The 17,654-nt window shown below is 39.7% G+C and overlaps 1 protein-coding gene across 2 annotated transcripts in view; it reads right to left on the bottom strand.

Annotated features, from left to right (window-relative positions):
- PXDN (peroxidasin) overlaps nt 1-17,654 on the bottom strand; it is an 81,326-nt gene that overhangs the window by 13,946 nt on the left and 49,726 nt on the right. For both annotated transcript variants that reach the window (XM_063125111.1, XM_063125112.1), the window contains 8 exons: nt 17,134-17,406; nt 16,188-16,304; nt 14,297-14,455; nt 13,208-13,320; nt 11,219-11,375; nt 9,095-9,203; nt 8,292-8,449; nt 3,367-4,870 (listed from right to left, as the gene is read on the bottom strand). In XM_063125111.1, the coding sequence (XP_062981181.1) occupies nt 3,367-4,870; nt 8,292-8,449; nt 9,095-9,203; nt 11,219-11,375; nt 13,208-13,320; nt 14,297-14,455; nt 16,188-16,304; nt 17,134-17,406 (2,590 nt within the window). The remainder of the gene's footprint in view (nt 1-3,366; nt 4,871-8,291; nt 8,450-9,094; nt 9,204-11,218; nt 11,376-13,207; nt 13,321-14,296; nt 14,456-16,187; nt 16,305-17,133; nt 17,407-17,654) is intronic.

A 17,654-nucleotide genomic window follows, 5' to 3' on the forward strand; every position in this document is an offset into this window, starting at 1 on the left:
TCGATCCAGAACTGTCACTTGAGGCACAGGTGAACTCAGTGGCAAAGAGCACCTTTTATCAGCTTAGGTTGATATACCAACTACGCCCTTATCTGGACAGAGATAGCCTAGCTACAGTTATCCATGCTCTGATAACCTCTCGTTTGGATTACTGCAATGCGTTATACGTGGGGCTGCCTTTGAAAACGGTCCGGAAACTTCAACTGGTGCAAAATAGGGCAGCACGCTTACTAACAGGGACTGGCCGACGAGACCACATTACGCCAGTCCTTTTCCAGCTTCACTGGCTGCCAGTCCAGGTCCGGGCCCAATTCAAAGTGCTGGTATTGACATTTAAAGCCCTAAACGGTTTGGGGCCAGGTTATCTGAAGGAACGCCTCCTCCCATATGTACCTACCCAGACCTTAAGATCATCTACAGGGGCCCTTCTCCGTGAGCCCCTGCCAAAGGAAGTGAGGCAGGTGGCTACTAGGAGGAGGGCTTTCTCCGCTGTGGCACCCCGGCTGTGGAACGAGCTCCCCAGAGAGGTCCGCCTGGCGCCTACACTGTACTGCTTTCGTCGCCAGCTGAAGACCTTTTTATTCACTCAGTATTTTAACACTTAATTTTAACTTAAATTTAAATTTTACTGTTTTAACTCTGTATTTTGCTGTGTGGTTTTATCCTGGTTGCGCTTTTTATACTGTATTTCGTAATTGTGTTTTAACCTGTTGGATGTTTTACTGTGGTTTTAATTTTTGTGAACCGCCCAGAGAGCTTCGGCTATTGGGCGGTATAAAAATGTAATAAATAAATAAATAAATAAAAATTTAAATAGTGGATTCCCATAGCATATCACAAACCACTTTGGATACCCTTCAGTTTCATAAGTACTTTGCCATGTATATACACATACACAAATATATAATATGAACATATTGGCATCATATAATATTATATATTGCCTATGCATACTATATGCACACATTGCCAGATGTTTTATGTTTGGCTGACAGCTCATCGTTGGTTTTAGATGTATGCTGTCTTTATGTATACTGTCTGTTTTATGTTTTTTTATGGTTTTAAATTTTGTATATAGTTTTTGATGTTTTAATCTTTGTAAACCACCCAGAGAGCTTTGGCTATGGGGGCAGTATAGAAATGTAACTACTATTGCTACTGCTACTATACAGAAAACCTTCAGAAACTGGGCCTACCAAAATACATCCACACCAATATCCAGAAAGCAGTCATAATTAAAACATGCTCAATTTACAGGAAATTCCTGAATCTGTAAAAGACAGCATGACCTGGCAAAGCCCATCACGTCCATCTAGTAAAACTGCCACAAGCAAGAAAGATGATAATAATAATAACAATAATAATGGAAAATATGCATATTAAAACTATGTAGCTTAAACAAAACAAAGGGGTGGTGTTTTTTTTTTTTAAAAAAAAGTATTACATATATATGTTTGTTGGGGCCCAGGGCCAGTGCTGCAATGGGCTGTATAGTTTGCAGTCAGAGTCTGATCAGTCGTGATCCGGAAGATTTGGAACTCAGTTCAGTATTGAGAAGCCAAGGACCTAAGAGTCTGGCTATGCCTGGTTATTCATGTAATGGCAAGATGAAGAGGGGATCTTGTTTGGGTTTAATCAGCCTGTGGAATGCCAGAATAAACTTGAGCTTATCTCCTGCAGTTTTCTCAGGGGGAAGCAAGGAGTGACTCACTCCTATAGTTAAGATAGCTAACAGCCTCTCCATAAGAACCAGCAGAAGGAGCCAGAGGTTTCAGAGGTGGCACACATGTCTATGCATCGACTCCACAGAGTGGAATAGGAATGCCCTGTTTCGTGTAGGGCTTGTTTATGGGCCAAGAGTCCTTGTCAATTAATTAGGTGTGTTACTGCAGCCCCACCCTTGCTTTTAAGCAGATGCTCAGGCTGAGAGCCTATGCTGGGTACATCATCTTTACTATCCATCTTTTATTGCCTGTCGTTCTATCCTGTCCTATACTGCCTGTATCCCTGGGACTTCATTCTTACCTGGACTTTAGTCTGTTTCCCCTGAATTGTGTATCTTTTAGACTTTTCATAGACCCTAAATTGTTGGCTGTTATGGATTGTGTATCTTCGTCTTCAATAGCCTGGAAGGGCCTGCTGGATTAGACTGCTCTTGGATTTTTCTATGCCTTGACCCATGTAGTGTAGAGATACCAAAGTGGAAGCTGTGGTCATCCAAATCTCTGTGTGTATGGGTTTACTTTTGACTTACTCTTGAACCTATGTTTTGACTCCTGGATTTGATATGCCTTGACCTGTGTAGTGTGGAGGTACCAACAAAGATTTCACTGTTAGACTAAATCTCTCTGTGTGTGGATTTACTTAGGTCTTTTTCTAGAACCCTTGTCTTTCACTTCATGGAATTTTTTTTGCCAAGAATCATCCAAGCCCTTTGCCCTGTATTCTGAACTGTAGGGATTGCAATGGTGGAAAACAAGTTGTATTGATCTCTGAAGTGGTTATAATAATTAGCTTTAGATTGTTCTTTGAATTAAATATTGAGCCTATAGCTTACTAATATCAGCTATATGATGTCTGGAAAGTTGCAACCATTAGGCTTCTACCAGGTGAGCTAAAAGCTGCTCTATGAAACCTGATTTGCTACCAATAGAAGTTCTCACTGTTTCTGGTGTTTTGTTTGCTTCCCAGAATTTATTTGTGCCAAAAAATGGGCACAGGAGAGTGCTCAAAAATGCACACACCATGCAGTATCTGCTCATTCCGTTGCACCAGCAGGACCCACAGCTAGTTGGATCCTTCTGCGAGTTCTGCTGACCCACCCCATTCTGGAAAAGAGTCTTCCTTTTTTCTGTTTCCGGTTGCTTTAAGAACTGCTAGTTCCTGATTGCGCTAATGGTGGATCCTGCTGGCACGTGGGCAGCACAGGATACTGCCAGAGTTCTCTACCCAAAGGATCTATCCCATTTATTTTAGCAGAGAGATCAAAGCCCTCTAACACGTTATGCAATTAGCTGGGGAAGGGGTTTTGATGCTGACCCCAGCCCCATGGTTGCATAGCTTCCCACCCCTCAAATGCCTCAAGTGTGGACATTTGCAGGGAGAAGTTTTAGATTTACTTGGGAAAGATGTGCATTCACCCCTGCTTCCTGGTAACTGTAAAATGTGTATAACATGTAAAGCAGGCTTAAATCTGTACACAAAGAAGTAAAAAGATGGATTTGGTTCCTCCACTGAGATAAAGAGGGAAGTCAATACAGAGGGGAGCACCATCAGAAAGGAACTGTAGATTGGGATGTTCATCTCTCTTGAAAACACATCTCAGGAACATTCTAAGAGAAAATATCAGCTTTATCTGGAGCTCACCTCCTGAGTTTCTCTCTGATCTCGGGATTCTTAATTTCATTTTTCAAATCTTCAAATGTGTGGGCTGAAGAAAGGTTGCAGTAAACTCTATAATCATGGTAAGGTGGGATTCCATGATCTCTGCCTCTTTGAATATTCATAGCAGCCAGATCTAAAGCTACAGCTCGAGCCATGGAGAAGAGTCTCTCTGTCAGTTCTGTGTTAAGCAACTGTGATGTCACACGCATCTTACCAGCAACACCAAACAACCCTCTTAGAAGTGGATCAATGCCTCCTTCGTTTACAATCCGAAATGGAGAGAAAAATGCCTTATGAAGAGGTAAATGCCCTTGTGGAATAGTTTCAAAGTTCTCATCCAGCCGATACAGTATGGGATTGATCAATGTGTGACCAAACCTAAAAGCGGCAGTTGCAAATGCATTAGTTATCCCAGAATTAATGTTAGGATTATAACCTTTATATTCACCAAGCATCTTCAAGCCTACCTCTCCCAAGATTTTAGGTAGCCAGTGGCTGTATGTTATGTGTTGCATTTCTGCTCCAACAATTTTGCGTGTTTCATGGTATATTGTATCACCGTCCCAGTGCGGGTTGAGTTTCAATAATTCTGTGGCAATTCTGTTGTGTTCTCTAAACCACAGTGTATGCATGCTGGTGAGGCCCAGCTGTTCATTGGCACGATGATCCCCAGCTAAGAAGCAAGGAATTGGGCTCTCATTCTCATCCCTCATGCATTCTGTTGGAGGGCCACTAGAGAATGGAAGAAGAGGCTTTCCAGATCTCTGTACAATGCCCTGTCTCAGAAGGCCCCTATGACTTGCTACATCTCTGATTTCCTGTGACTCATGGTCTGAACTGCCATATACATTGGATGCATCAATATAGGAAGTCAGCTGGTTGATTTGTTCTCGTGGGTAAACAGAATTCATGAGGAGAGATGTCATGCCACTTCCACACACTGGACTTGAACGCACGAAAAACATGCACCGTGCTCCGTTTCTGACCCGAGGATCATTGGGTGGGATCATGATGGAGTAACAGGGAGGGTCATTTGTACAAACTGAACTGCAATGCTGACCGTCAGAAAACCTGGCTTCACTGAGGGCAACAACTGTGGAGTCAAGGTCATGATCCAAGAATTGGCCCCACTGCATTAGCATATGACTAAACTGGTCGTCAGGAGTTATTGTTTCAGTCCCTATCAGAGTAGTTGAGACCAAGCGTGGCATTGGGAGTGTGTAACCATTGTAACGGCGGTTTGTTCCGATGCCCCTTGGCAAATTAAATCCGTTTTCATAGACTGACTTCAACAAGCGTTCAAAGGCTGTCAGAGAGGCTCCCCACATTGGATGTTGTAGATTATTACAGGTTCCATCGTGTGTTCTATATTTCTGGTGATAGCACATATCCGAACAGTTATTCACACGCCTATGGGCAGTGCAGCCTGAGAGGTTAGCTATCAGGTTCAAGTACTGTGGAGATACAAGATCATTATAGTGATAGCCTGAAACAGATCAGAGAGAGAGAGAGAAATTAAACCCTTTTGAAATGCTGGGGCAAAGACTCAAATGCTAACAGTACATGCCTTAGAGCAAACCCTCTCCCCACTTCCATGTTGATGCCTAGAAGGGGTTAGGATGGCACATTGGTGCCTCTACACTGCCCTCTGCAGGTGAGGAGAAGCACTGCAGGAGGACAGGAGGTCCACCATGGTGGAGGCCCCTGTTAAATCTGGGTTGGCTGAAAACTTCTGGCAGTAATAAGTGGGTAGCCCAATTCAGGCTGTTCTGTGGGTGGGAGTCAGCTGTGGATCCAATGAACTGTTCTGTTCCTCCTGATGGGCCCAATCCAGGACCATTGTCTATTCCAGCTCTGGTGTAGGTCATTTTCTTCCTCCCACCCCGATTGCTTTCAATGGGAATAGGATTTGTTGATACATGGATCCACCAGGCTAAAGAGCCTGACAAAATGCCCCTCCCACAGATTCTGGTCCAATGAGAGCTAGAACTGCTGGGATTGAGGCATAGATCTGTCTCATCACTCCCCACCAGCTACACTCAAAGGTTGCTCTGCCTATCAGTTGAAATAAATTAAACAGTTCAGAGCTACTTTTAATTAAGGTTAGACCAGTTTAATGGCACACTTCTTTACCCTTTGAGGCCTTTTTGTTTCTGATGTGTTCCACAAATTCCCTGCATTCTGCCCAGGCTTCTGGCTTGCTTGCTATTTGATCTTATCTCTACTTTAGTTTTTATTCTATAGTTTTATCACTTTGCCTGTTCATAGTTGTTTTATTATTGTGCTTTTAGAAAGCAATCCCACAGCCCCTACACGAGGGGCTAGAAGGTACTGTGAATTCCCCCCCCCGAGGCCATAGACAGTACTCTGCTGTGGATCCTCTCCTGAGCTCAAACCTCGGGATAAGTATGGAGAGGGAGGGAGGGGGGGTGCTGGTGGGCAGGGCAGGGAGAGGATAGGGCAGATCCAAAGGCCTCTCATCTCCATCTCTCAGTCCTGTAGCATGCAATGCAGCTAGACGGGTTCAAAGGACTGTCTAGGAAAAGAGAATAAGGTCTCTGCCACACCTCTCACCCTGCTAGCAATAGCCCACCAAGGTGCTAGATTCTCCGAAGCCTCTGATATGGGAGGTTTCTGTTATTATTATTATTTATTTATATAGCACCATCAATGTACATGGTGCTGGCTTTGGACCCTGGGTCTGTTGTGTTAGCCATCTTGAGTTGGTTCAATTATGAATCAGGAAGACAATTCTTAATACTACTACTAATAATAATAAATATACAGATACATAGGTATCAGACAATCCCTGGGGCACAGCAATCATGCCAAGAGGAATAAGCTGGGATGGCATGAACCTGATCTCCTGCTAGGGGATGTCTGCATAGGGCTAGGAGTTCTGTCTCAAACTCAATCACATTTCAAGTCCCTAATACATGGGTACACATGGTGTAGATGGTGATGAGGTAGGAGAAGATTATGAAGGATTGAAGTTCAAAGTCTAGTTGTAATGAAACAATAAGCAAATATTGTTGGATAATTTCAGCAATATTTGACATGATACCATCTTGCCAGGATTATTGTGTTATTTTTTTTAACAATTGTTAACATTATTAATTTTGCTAATGTTCTGGCACAATCCTCTGCATATTGAGACAGAGAAGAGTCCTACAACTTCCAGCATGCCCCAGCCAGTGAGGGAATGCTGGGAGTTGTAGGACTTTTATTTTTTTTTGGTCTAAATATGCATATGATTGCGCCCTTAGTTATTAATAAAGAACTGTTAAAAGATTATGAACAAACATCTTTGAAAACTGCTTTGGAGTGCCATAAATGAGTTAATTTTGTTTCCATAAAATTGCAAACAAATACATCACAACAATTACATGTAAATTTTTTTAAACTGTCAAAGTCAGGATCTGACTATGATTTTGTGTATGCAACCATGTGATAAATGACTCGATGTAAGTTATCTGTTCAAGTCATAGTTATGTGGAGAAATTTGTGCTGCTACATACATCTGCTAATTTTCCAAATCCTCAAAGCAGACACTCTCAAATCTTAACGTTAAAGTTTTTAGCGTGTTTTAATATAATTCACAATTATCCAAAACAAAGAACTTTCCTAAGCAAAAGTATTTCCTTTCACATGATCAGCCTGGCTCTAGCTTTTGGCTATCTGCCATGTCCCAGCTGTTCTGCTTTCCTAAAACATTAGTATAGTTTCCAAATACTTTGCAACATGTCTCAAGCACAGGTAAATGCCAAAAACAAGACCTTGGAGGGAATTACTAAATCATGTTTTTATAAATGCAATTTTAGTTTGTGTTGATATACTCAGTCTGAGAATATGACTATTCCACCAGGACAATTAGGTGTTGTCAAAAATAATAATAACAACAGAGCAGGCTTTAGTGGTGGGGAAGATGTGGTTCTCCAGATGTTGTTGAACTGCAATTACCATCAACCCCACCCAGCATAGTCAATGGTAAGGAAAGATGGGAATTGTAGTCCAAAAACGTCTGAAGGGGCACACATTCCCCATCTCTGCATTAAGTAGTGTGAGGCAGAGTTGCCCAAGCAGCACTCCACATTAGAGACAAATACATAAAAATATGTTTCAGTGGTGAGATTTTGATAAGCTTTCATGGAGTTAAAATATCCTACTGCCACCTTGACTTTTAAGCAGAAAATTATAAAAAGCAGGTGTTTTGTGTACATGGTGGTACATTCATACATGGTGGCACTTTTTTTTTTAAGGGAAAATGAAACCAATCTGCTTACTATTTCTTTTCGGTTTGCCAGAACCAACTGAGACAAGACAAATCATCTAGTCCAGTGGTTTTCTTTTAAAGTTTTTCTGTGGCTTTTATTTACCTTAAAGCACAATCCTACACACAAGATATAGGATATAGTGAAAGTCCTGTTATACTGGCAGAACATGAGATATACCGATACAATGGAAGAAATGGTTGCAGAAATGCTTGGATATGCCAATGCAAATCCAATGTTGGCATATCCACTTCGTCAGTGCAACTCTGCTCACAGAGCTTCCAAAACAGGACAGAGACATGGACAGGACAGAGGAATAACAGGGTTATGCCAAATCCTATATCCTGTTCAAACTCCAACCACACTCCCAATGGCAGAACTTTGTGCCATCAACAGAGCTGGTGGAAAGAAATCCCTCCCAGTGAATACAGTGGAGAGTAAAAAGGCACTAAAAATTACTGCCCTCCACTGCTGACTCATCAAGATGAAGTACAGAAAATGGTGTAACTCTGCACCCAGTCACAGCATGCCAACACCTGTATAAAAATCCCCAAAAGGGACACCACCACTCAAATTACAGTATGTGCCACATATGACTCTGACTTCATGTCATGCACACAAGGAAAAAGCACTGACTTGTTCCATTTAGGTCAACCAATAAACCATCTTGCACGTGTTCTTGAATTAGCTGTAGTGTCCTTTCAAATATTTCTCCAGCTCTTGCTTGCTCAATTGTGTAAGGATCTCTTGGGTATCGAAATAAGGCTAGCAAATCATTTGGAGAACGAGGGCGACTAATAGATAAAACAGGAAAAAGACAAAAAAAATAAAGGGTAAACATATTACCCAGAAGTATAGGATCAACTCTGGCCTTAAACCTAACACTGTTTACTTATAGATTAGTAATATTAAGACTGTGATCCATAAAAGCTGTAAATATTACATTAAGTAATCTGTAACTAATTTATAAATACATACCTCAATTATTTATCCCAAATTGGAAGCACAAATAAACAAATAAATAAAATTAGCGGCTAAACAAAGTGAAAGGAACCACTTACTTAAACATTAGGAACTCATGTAACACTGTTTCGTCACTTCAATCTTCACAGATTCAGCATTCTTCAGTCTGTATGGCTGTCCCTCCACCCTAGTCCATATAACTAATAAAATACCTATAAGCGTAGGTATGTCTCAAGGGGAAAAGAAGCTGCACCACACTGCCCATTGGGAATGTAGGCAATTGGCAAATGGATGTGCTGACACTGGATTAATTGTGAAGTGGGAGGAGACCTCTTCAAAATAAATGATTTAGAAGAAGTAGAATATGCAGCTCTTCTAGCTAAATTGGACATCCCCTCAAGTACAGTTACAAACTGAACAAATAATACACTGACACACTGTCATGATGAAAACAAACGCATCAGACAATACAATACCTGTCAAATAAATGTGTGCGTGTTGAGTTTATTGCTCTGTCAACAGTAGCAATTGCTTCAACAATTGAGCTTGCTACAAATGGATCTCCATTTCGACTGACATCAGGAACTACAGAGGGGAAAAAGAAAAAACTGAAAATTTCTCCACACACAAAAATGAGTCAGTACACACAAAGTCTAAACACGACATCATTTAAGTTTTGAAAATCACTTTTTTCTTAAAAGCGTTATTTCTTTTGCAACAGAAAATTACTGATCTCTTGGGAATCTTGTAAAAACAACAACACCCACTTCAATACTTTAGGAGAAGCCCTATTCTTTTGCAATTACAACGAGTATAGTTTTCAATTGCAACAGTGTAAAACAGTGCAACATTATCAAAACAGTGACCGGGTTTGGATGATCATAGTGGGAAAAGAAGCCACCAAGGCTTCTTTCCCCCTTCCCATGCATGCCACTTGCACAACTGCCATTTCCCTAATTACCCATGATGTGGCATGGTTTATCGGGCCATCTGAACCCGGCAAGGTGCACTGCAGGGGTGGTGTCTAAGCCACCCAACTATGAGTTCATCTGACATGACAAGCTGCGCTGCTGAGGCTAATTATGCGCAGCGTATGCCAGTCCTTCCATCATGTGACTGGCATGCGCAATGTATTTAACAAGCAACTGTGGTTTGTTAACTGCCTGCTGATCATGTGAACTGTGTTAATTAAAACAACAATCCACTTTCTCAAAAACATCTTTTTCCCCTGATACACCATATGACTAATGACTTTAAAAACTGACAAGAATATGGCATAAGAGTCTGCAGTGCAAAAGGGGGGAAAGCAAGAACAAAATATGCAATTCCACAAAAAATCTGACAAATTAGTTATAACTAAGGTGTATCTTTGATTCCCACCTGTAATTTTATTATATTACCAACATTCCCCATATAATGGGAGCAAAGATTGGGTGCTGTCTAGGAAAACTCCTCTCTGGATCTTCTTCAAATGCTTATATAATTAATAGGTTTATTTCTTTTAACATCTACAGTCTGCAAAAATTCTGCTACAATGTTCTTGCAATAGGTAACTGGCCGGCGAGATCACATTACGCCAGTCCTTTTACAACTTCATTGGCTGCCAGTCCAGGTCCAGGCCCGATTCAAAGTGCTGGTATTGACATTTAAAGCCCTAAACGGTTTGGGGCCAGGTTATTTGAAGGAACGCCTCCTCCCATATGTACTTGCCCGGACCTTATGATCATCTACAGGGGCCCTTCTCCGTGAGCCCCTGCCAAAGGAAGTGAGGCAGGTGGCTACTAGGAGGAGGGCTTTCTCCGCTGTGGCACCCCGGTTGTGGAATCAGCTCCCCAGAGAGGTCCGCCTGGTGCCTACACTGTACTCCTTTCGTCGCCAGCTAAAGACCTTTTTATTCTCTCAGTATTTTAACACTTAATTTTAACTTAAATTTAAATTTCACTATTTTAACTCTGTATTTTAATCTTATATCAATTTTGCTGCGTGGTTTTATCCTGGTTGTGCTTTTTATATTGTATTTTGTATTTATGCTTTTAACCTGTTGGTTGTTTTATTATGGTTTTAATTTTTGTGAACCGCCCAGAGAGCTTCGGCTATTGGGCGGTATAAAAATGTAATAAATAAATAAATAATTAGGTAGCATCCAATTAAGTCTGACCACTGACAGAATGGTGTTCACCAACTGAGTAGATCCACTACTCCATAGTGCCTGTCCAGAGGATTCCGGGGGATCCTATGGTGAAAATAGCAGAGGGGGAGTGGTTGTGCTGGTCTGCAGAAGGGGATGGGTTGGACGAGAGGGTGGGAAAGTTCCATTGCATGAGAAGTCTGCTCATGGAATGATGGGTGTAGCCCAATCACCCCTCCTGGTAGCAATCTCATGTGGTATTGACAGTTCTGTAGTCAAAACAAGAGGTGAATGTTTCCCAGTGCGGCTTGATTAGAGTCATTAAACAGAATGGAACGACTCAGTTAAATATTCAGGCAAAGGTATCATTTTGCTCCTCGTTTATATAGGTCGCATATTGGAAGCTTTTAAAGCATTTGGTGATTTTACACAATAATTTATTTCCAGATCAAGTAAAATGAATGAATCTTACCATTTACACTTAGTACCATACTAACTGAAGAGTATCCAATAGTATTCCTTGCAACACATTCGTAACGGCCTTGATCTGCTGGTCCAACATCACGAATAGTAAGAAATCCTTCAGAGCTAACATGAAATTTCCCACTTTCTGTGACCTGAACTCCATCCTGCAGCAAATCAGAATGCCAAATTATTTGATAATTTTGGGAGATGGTGTGAAATTCTTCAATTCTTCATTTTTAATTTGGGGAGGGGGCAAATATGACTTTGATTTTGAATCTTGAATATTTTATGTTCAATTCATATCCATTACTTGTATCTCCAATAGAATAATTAAACATAAATTACATTATTTTCAGTGTAGCATACATGGGGCCAGTATCCAACGGTGACCACAACCAATCCCCTTCCACAAGTGACATCCACCACTTGTGGAAATGACTTTTAGCGCTTATGGGGGTAACCCAAAATTAGCAGAAATTGTTGTTTCTGGAATTGGACAAACTGGCAGAGCCTGCATATGGGAGGTCTGCCAAACTGTCCTATTGTGCAATTGGGTGGCACTGCTTGTGCAAAAGGAACAGTGGGGCTGGCCACTCACAGAACAGAAGCAGTACTGGGCCCTGTTCACATACAGGCAACATTGCAGACTGCCTTTTATGGCTACAACAACAAACCAGGTCCCCCTCCCCCTTGTTTAACATCCATTGTAATGGTAAGTTCAAGTTCTGGAGAACTCAAAAACCTGCTCACTATTTTGTAGCAATTTCATTGGTCCGTTTTGGAATATCCAGGCCCTTTCTTTGCAGGTCTTTAGAAAAGCTCTGAAGGCACAACTGTTTTTGCTGGGCTTCCAACAGGAGTGTGTGGGAGAAATAATGTTACATTTGACAAATCTTCCCCAAGGTGAAAAAAGGGATGTTGCTATCTAGAAATGAAGTGGAGGAATAAGCTGACTAGTGTAATGTCAAGATGTGATAGAGAAGATTGTAAGGAGTTTTTCGCCACTTTAGCCAGGTGGATATCTTGCCATTTTTAACAACCCACGCTGAAACAACTCTGCCTGGTTCAGATGGCATGACAAGCTACCCTGAAAACAAGGCACCCTAAACAAGCCTACTACAAACCATGGATTCTTAGGGTTGCTTGTTTGCGAAAAACATGACAGAAAAACTGCATTGGGTTCAGACGTCATATAAAACCACCCTACAACCACCCATGGTGGCAATCCACGAAGGCTTAGTTTGATGTGCAAACCAGGTTAATGACTGGCCAAAGGTCAAATGGCTGAGTTGGGATTTGAACACATCTTCCAGGTCCTAATCCAACATTCTAATAAGTCCACCATACTGCACTTCAGAATTAAGTACCAGCATTAAATAGCTGTCAGATATGCTGGAATGTATCACATTCTTGATTACATTAAAAAGAGGTAGCCTAAAATATTCAAATAGTGCATGCAAGAAGGCATGCATATATATATATTCATCTAAACATACAAAATGTGTTTAGTGACCAGATACAAAAATGGACAGGGCACCTGCAGCTTTAACTGTTGTCATGAAGAGGGAATTTCACCAGGTGCTACATGCATACAAATGACACCTGTTGAAATCCCCTTTTCTGTTCAACTATTAAAGATACATGAGCCCTGTCCTCCTTTCCATATGGTCACCTTATATACCCATTATTTTTATTGCAAACCTAGGTCTGAAACCTGGGCTAGAAAAAAAGTTGTTTGTAGGCCAGAGCTGCAGAGGAAAGTGAGCAGGCAGGCGGAAGAGTTAAGCGCTCTCCTTTTTCTCAAAGCTTCTCTGATGCAACTGGCTGATCGTCAAAGGCACAAGTTTAAGGGGAAATACCTGTCAATAAAAGTTTTCTCATATATTTTAGGAAGAGGAGAAGCATCTGTGAACTACTATATGATTTGTAAAGATTTACAGCACAAGAAGTTAGAAAATCATTCTTATTAGAAAACAATTAAACATGAGTGTATTACCTTATTCCATGTTATTACTGGCTCAGGCTCTCCTTGAGAACTGCATGGAATCTGCACATTTGTGCCAACTTCTACCGTCATATCACTTGGAACACTAGCAAACACAGGGGTTACTAAAATATAAATACATGGAAGCAATGAAAAGTGGGTAAACTCTTTAAATAGAGGGAACATTCAAATTCATTGAGGATACAGTCCTATACCCACTCATGTAGGAATAAGTTCCACTAAACTCAATAGGACTTACTTCTGAGTAGACATGTATAGGATTGCAGTGTAAGTAAAGGTTTTCAGCCTGACAACATCTTTTTCACATAAGAGTATTCCTAATGTTAATGTTAATTAAGAGTATTCCTAACATTGGTAGGGGGTTATCTTAGATGAATGCTTTGATTTGGGGCAATTTTATTTACTTCATATAATAATTATATAATTATTCCTTTCTAGGAATAATGATAATTATATAATTATTCCTTCCATAGATTCCTTCCTAATCACTGACAATTCTTTCTGCTGTATTCTATTCATACGCTATGGTTCTCTATATAGCTCTTAATTTCTGTCTCTGGCCTCAGATAAGGTGATTGGTAGAAGGATTGCTTTGTAAGAAAAGTTTCGGACAGGTGTTTGATCACTGCCATGTAATCAATAGTTATAACATGGCCACTGTAATCATGCAGGCTGGCCATAAATAACAAAGTACCACAGCTTAAAAGTGCATTTTAAAATAAAATATTGTTTTCCCAGCAACAACAACAAAAAGTAAATGTTTTATTCCAACTTTAATATCAGGATGGAAGAAAATCTATCTTTATTTCAGACATTTTGTGTACACCACTACCTCTATTCTTACAATGCTTTCTTTTACTCCATACATGTATCCCTGACTGTAACAACACTTGCTCCCATTCCAATGTGTGCATAATATCGCCTTTCATCCTCCTCTATAATTTGTTCAACACAATCACAAGTTGGAAAATCAGTCTGCCCTTTGTTTTTAGGTGTATACAGGTAGATTCTTTGTAGGGGTTTCCAAGAATCTATCCTGATTTCAAACATTTAAACAAAAAAGATGTAAATGGGCCATACCTCTAGGCTGTATACTCAGATGGACAGCAATTCTTTGAGATCCTACAATATTCACTGCTTGACATTCATATTGGCCTTGGTCATGTAAAGCCACTCTAGAAATCCTCAGGGTTCCAGATGACAACACTAAGTGCCTTCTATCTACAGAAAGCTGGCTTCCTGAAACATATCAATTTTCAAAAAATAAAATATTGCACCATTAATGAAACACAAGCCAAATCCTTTGAGTAGTGGAAGCAGATTACCGTGGGTCTGATGTATAGGTGGGCTCAATCATCCCTTACAATTATATTCCCAGTTGTGTAATTACATTATAGAAAGAGTAGAACATATTTGAGATAATGGGAGATTAAAAAAGCGAATAAAGGTGTCAAATAACATTCTTGTATATCATTTCAGCTATACACTTTTTTATGTGTGCTATATAAAAATAAAGATATACCAATTTTGTTAAAGGATAGTCTAAATCTTAGTTTTTCACTCTGAACATGAACACATTATTTGGAAGCATACCCCCAGTCTAATCAAAAATACGATTTTCAAAGTAATCAACGTAATCCAGGAAGCTCTTTAATGCAAGTGTAAACAGTAGCATGTGTGTATCTAAGTTCTTCCACCTGTTTCCTCTGCAGCTGCTACAGATGAAAACAACTGGAAGAAATCAGTGAATGAGTAGAAATGGTGCACCTGCAAATGTGTATAATGGATAATATTTTTAGAAAGTGGAATAGCTTCACAATCTTGTACGCACAAGTAGTTTGAGAGTCAGAATCAATAACATCCTCCTGGGGTAAGGTTTTGCATGAGCCTTATTCATAAACTGCTTAAAAGCTGTAATATTTTTCCTTATCTCATCTTTATTTCTGTTATACAATTTAGTAGCACAATTTAAATGACAATTAAATTACTGTATTTCTTCGATTCTAAGACGCACTTTTCCCCCCATATAAACATCTATAAAAACGGGGTGTGTCTTAGAATCGCAGGTCATTTATTATTCCTTAGAATCAAAGCTTTTTTTCTGTTGGTGGTACTGAAATTAGTGTGCGTCTTACAATCGATGGCGTCTTAGAATCGAAGAAATACGGTATATCTAATGGCTAGCATAATGAGCTTCATGTAACCTGGAAGTATTAGTAACCTGTAAGGGGACAAAAGACACAAACTGAAAGCTGAGTATGTCCAAATTGTGAAAATATTTAGAGAAAATATCTAATTCAAAGACAGAAGCAAAATGTGGGGTGGAGGGAATCTGTGGAACAATAATGGAATGGAAACAAGTTGGTAATCTCTAGTAACAATTACAGATGCAAAGTCTTCCCAAGTCAGGATCAGAAAATAATTTTAAAGGCTCTTCAAAGGTTCACCTCAAATGAGAGGTGAATTGTTAAAGCCCCCCCCCTCTTCTTCTCAGCCTCAATCACTGATAGCAATGACAATTCATACTACTATCACAACAGAAATAACAGTAGCAAGATCAGTGGGCAGTATCCAGCACTGTCACAATGCTAGGGCAATATCTAGCATTGTCAAAATGCTAGCACAATAACATTAGCATTTGCTAAGCAAAGGTAAAAAGCAGTAATTTACTACCAAAATTTCTATGGTGTTAGAAATACCACCATGTTATTTACCACCAAGTTATGGCAGCAAAGCACCACTTTGCCCCTCTGCCTAGCAAGCGCTAATGACACTGCACTAGCACTGGTGTATGCTAGCGTAATGTCATTATTGCTAGTGCGACATTATCACTCGCACTGTGACAGCATTGGCTACTGCCCTATGAAAATAAACATATATAAATTATGCTAGATTACACCAGTTACTTCAAAATAAATCACTTCAAAAGTATTTCCCAAGGTTTACAGAATATTTTAATCTAAATTATTACCTCCTTTAGTCCAGGCAATGACTGGCTGTGGATATCCTTGTGCCTCACAAGGGAAGTCAACAGTTTGGCCTTCAATCACTACTCTGTCTTGAGGAGTCACAGTAAACTGAGGTACAGCTACATAAAAAGAGGAAAAATACCTTAAAGCACTAAGAATATACAATTTACCATGAAATTATGTTATTTTATATCCTATTAAACTATGGAATGTCATCACTTTAGATTATGTGTGTGCACTGAGTAGCACAACAGTCAATGTTTATCATGGTCTCTAGGTACTACTGGACTTCAAATTAGTAAAACAAAAACAAAAATCTGAAATAGGATGTACCTTAGGAATGATTTAATCAAGTAGCAATGTTCCCTGGATTCAAAATATCTTGTTTTCTTTCCTTCTTTAAAAAAATCCTAAACTATATCATGAAGAAAACACAATGTGATCATTACCAGCTTAAGAGCATACTGGTAACACACAAAGTGCATTTGCAAAGAGGAAATAACAATAAGTAAAATGTAGGTCAATCACTAAGGTAACAAAAGGGAATTCTCAATGCTTGATCCGACGTTCCAAGTATTAGGTGATTAAGAGTAAAATACGTGAACAAATTGTTGGATCCCCACGATAATTAGTGGCTGTACATTTCTAAATGAAAAAATATTAGCTGCTAGAGAATATATTCAATCCAGCCAAAGCAACACATGTGTGTATTCAAATTGCGAGAAATGACATTTCTGTGATTTTAGGAACAGTTGTATTTTAATGCAGAATTTTGTTAATCCGTTTCAGAATTCCCTATATCAACATTACATAAGTTAAACTAGCAGTGCCATTATGAGAAACAAAACATTATTTACTTTTATTGGGGATTGTACAGCTTTAAACGTTATATAATGTTCAGTTTGAACAATTATTAAAACACAGATCTCCTTCTTAAACAGCACGTACCTTGCACTATGATGAACGCAGTAGCATGGATGCTATCTATGCTGTTGGTTGCAAAACAGGTATACTCGCCACCATCTTCCCGATCCACATTTTGGATGTAAAGCCCTCCTGACGGAGTTATGGTGATGCGGGGGTCATTTGGTAGAGGAGTTCTATCACCTTTGGTCCATGTGATACGTGGTTGGGGGTGACCAGTCGCACTACATTCCAGGGTGACACTTTCTCCAACCAGTACCTCAGTATTTTGTGGGTGAATCACAAAACTTGGCCTAGCTGTTAAAAATCAAACATATCTAAAGTAGCTTCCACTAACATAATTATTATTCCATTTTTTAAAAATGGAACCCTTAAAAAATGTTCTTAATGTAAGCATTAACGTTTCTATGTCAAATTGTTTTTCAGTGCACGGTGCCAAAAATAGTCATTTAGAAAACCTTATTAAAACTAAGAATACAACTAGATATGAGGACCAACCACCCATATACTGTTGTTTTTATATTTTTGATGGTTTTAAATGGTTT

This window comes from Elgaria multicarinata, chromosome 4 (genome assembly GCF_023053635.1).
Source record: "Elgaria multicarinata webbii isolate HBS135686 ecotype San Diego chromosome 4, rElgMul1.1.pri, whole genome shotgun sequence".
Taxonomy (NCBI): Eukaryota; Metazoa; Chordata; class Lepidosauria; order Squamata; family Anguidae; genus Elgaria; species Elgaria multicarinata.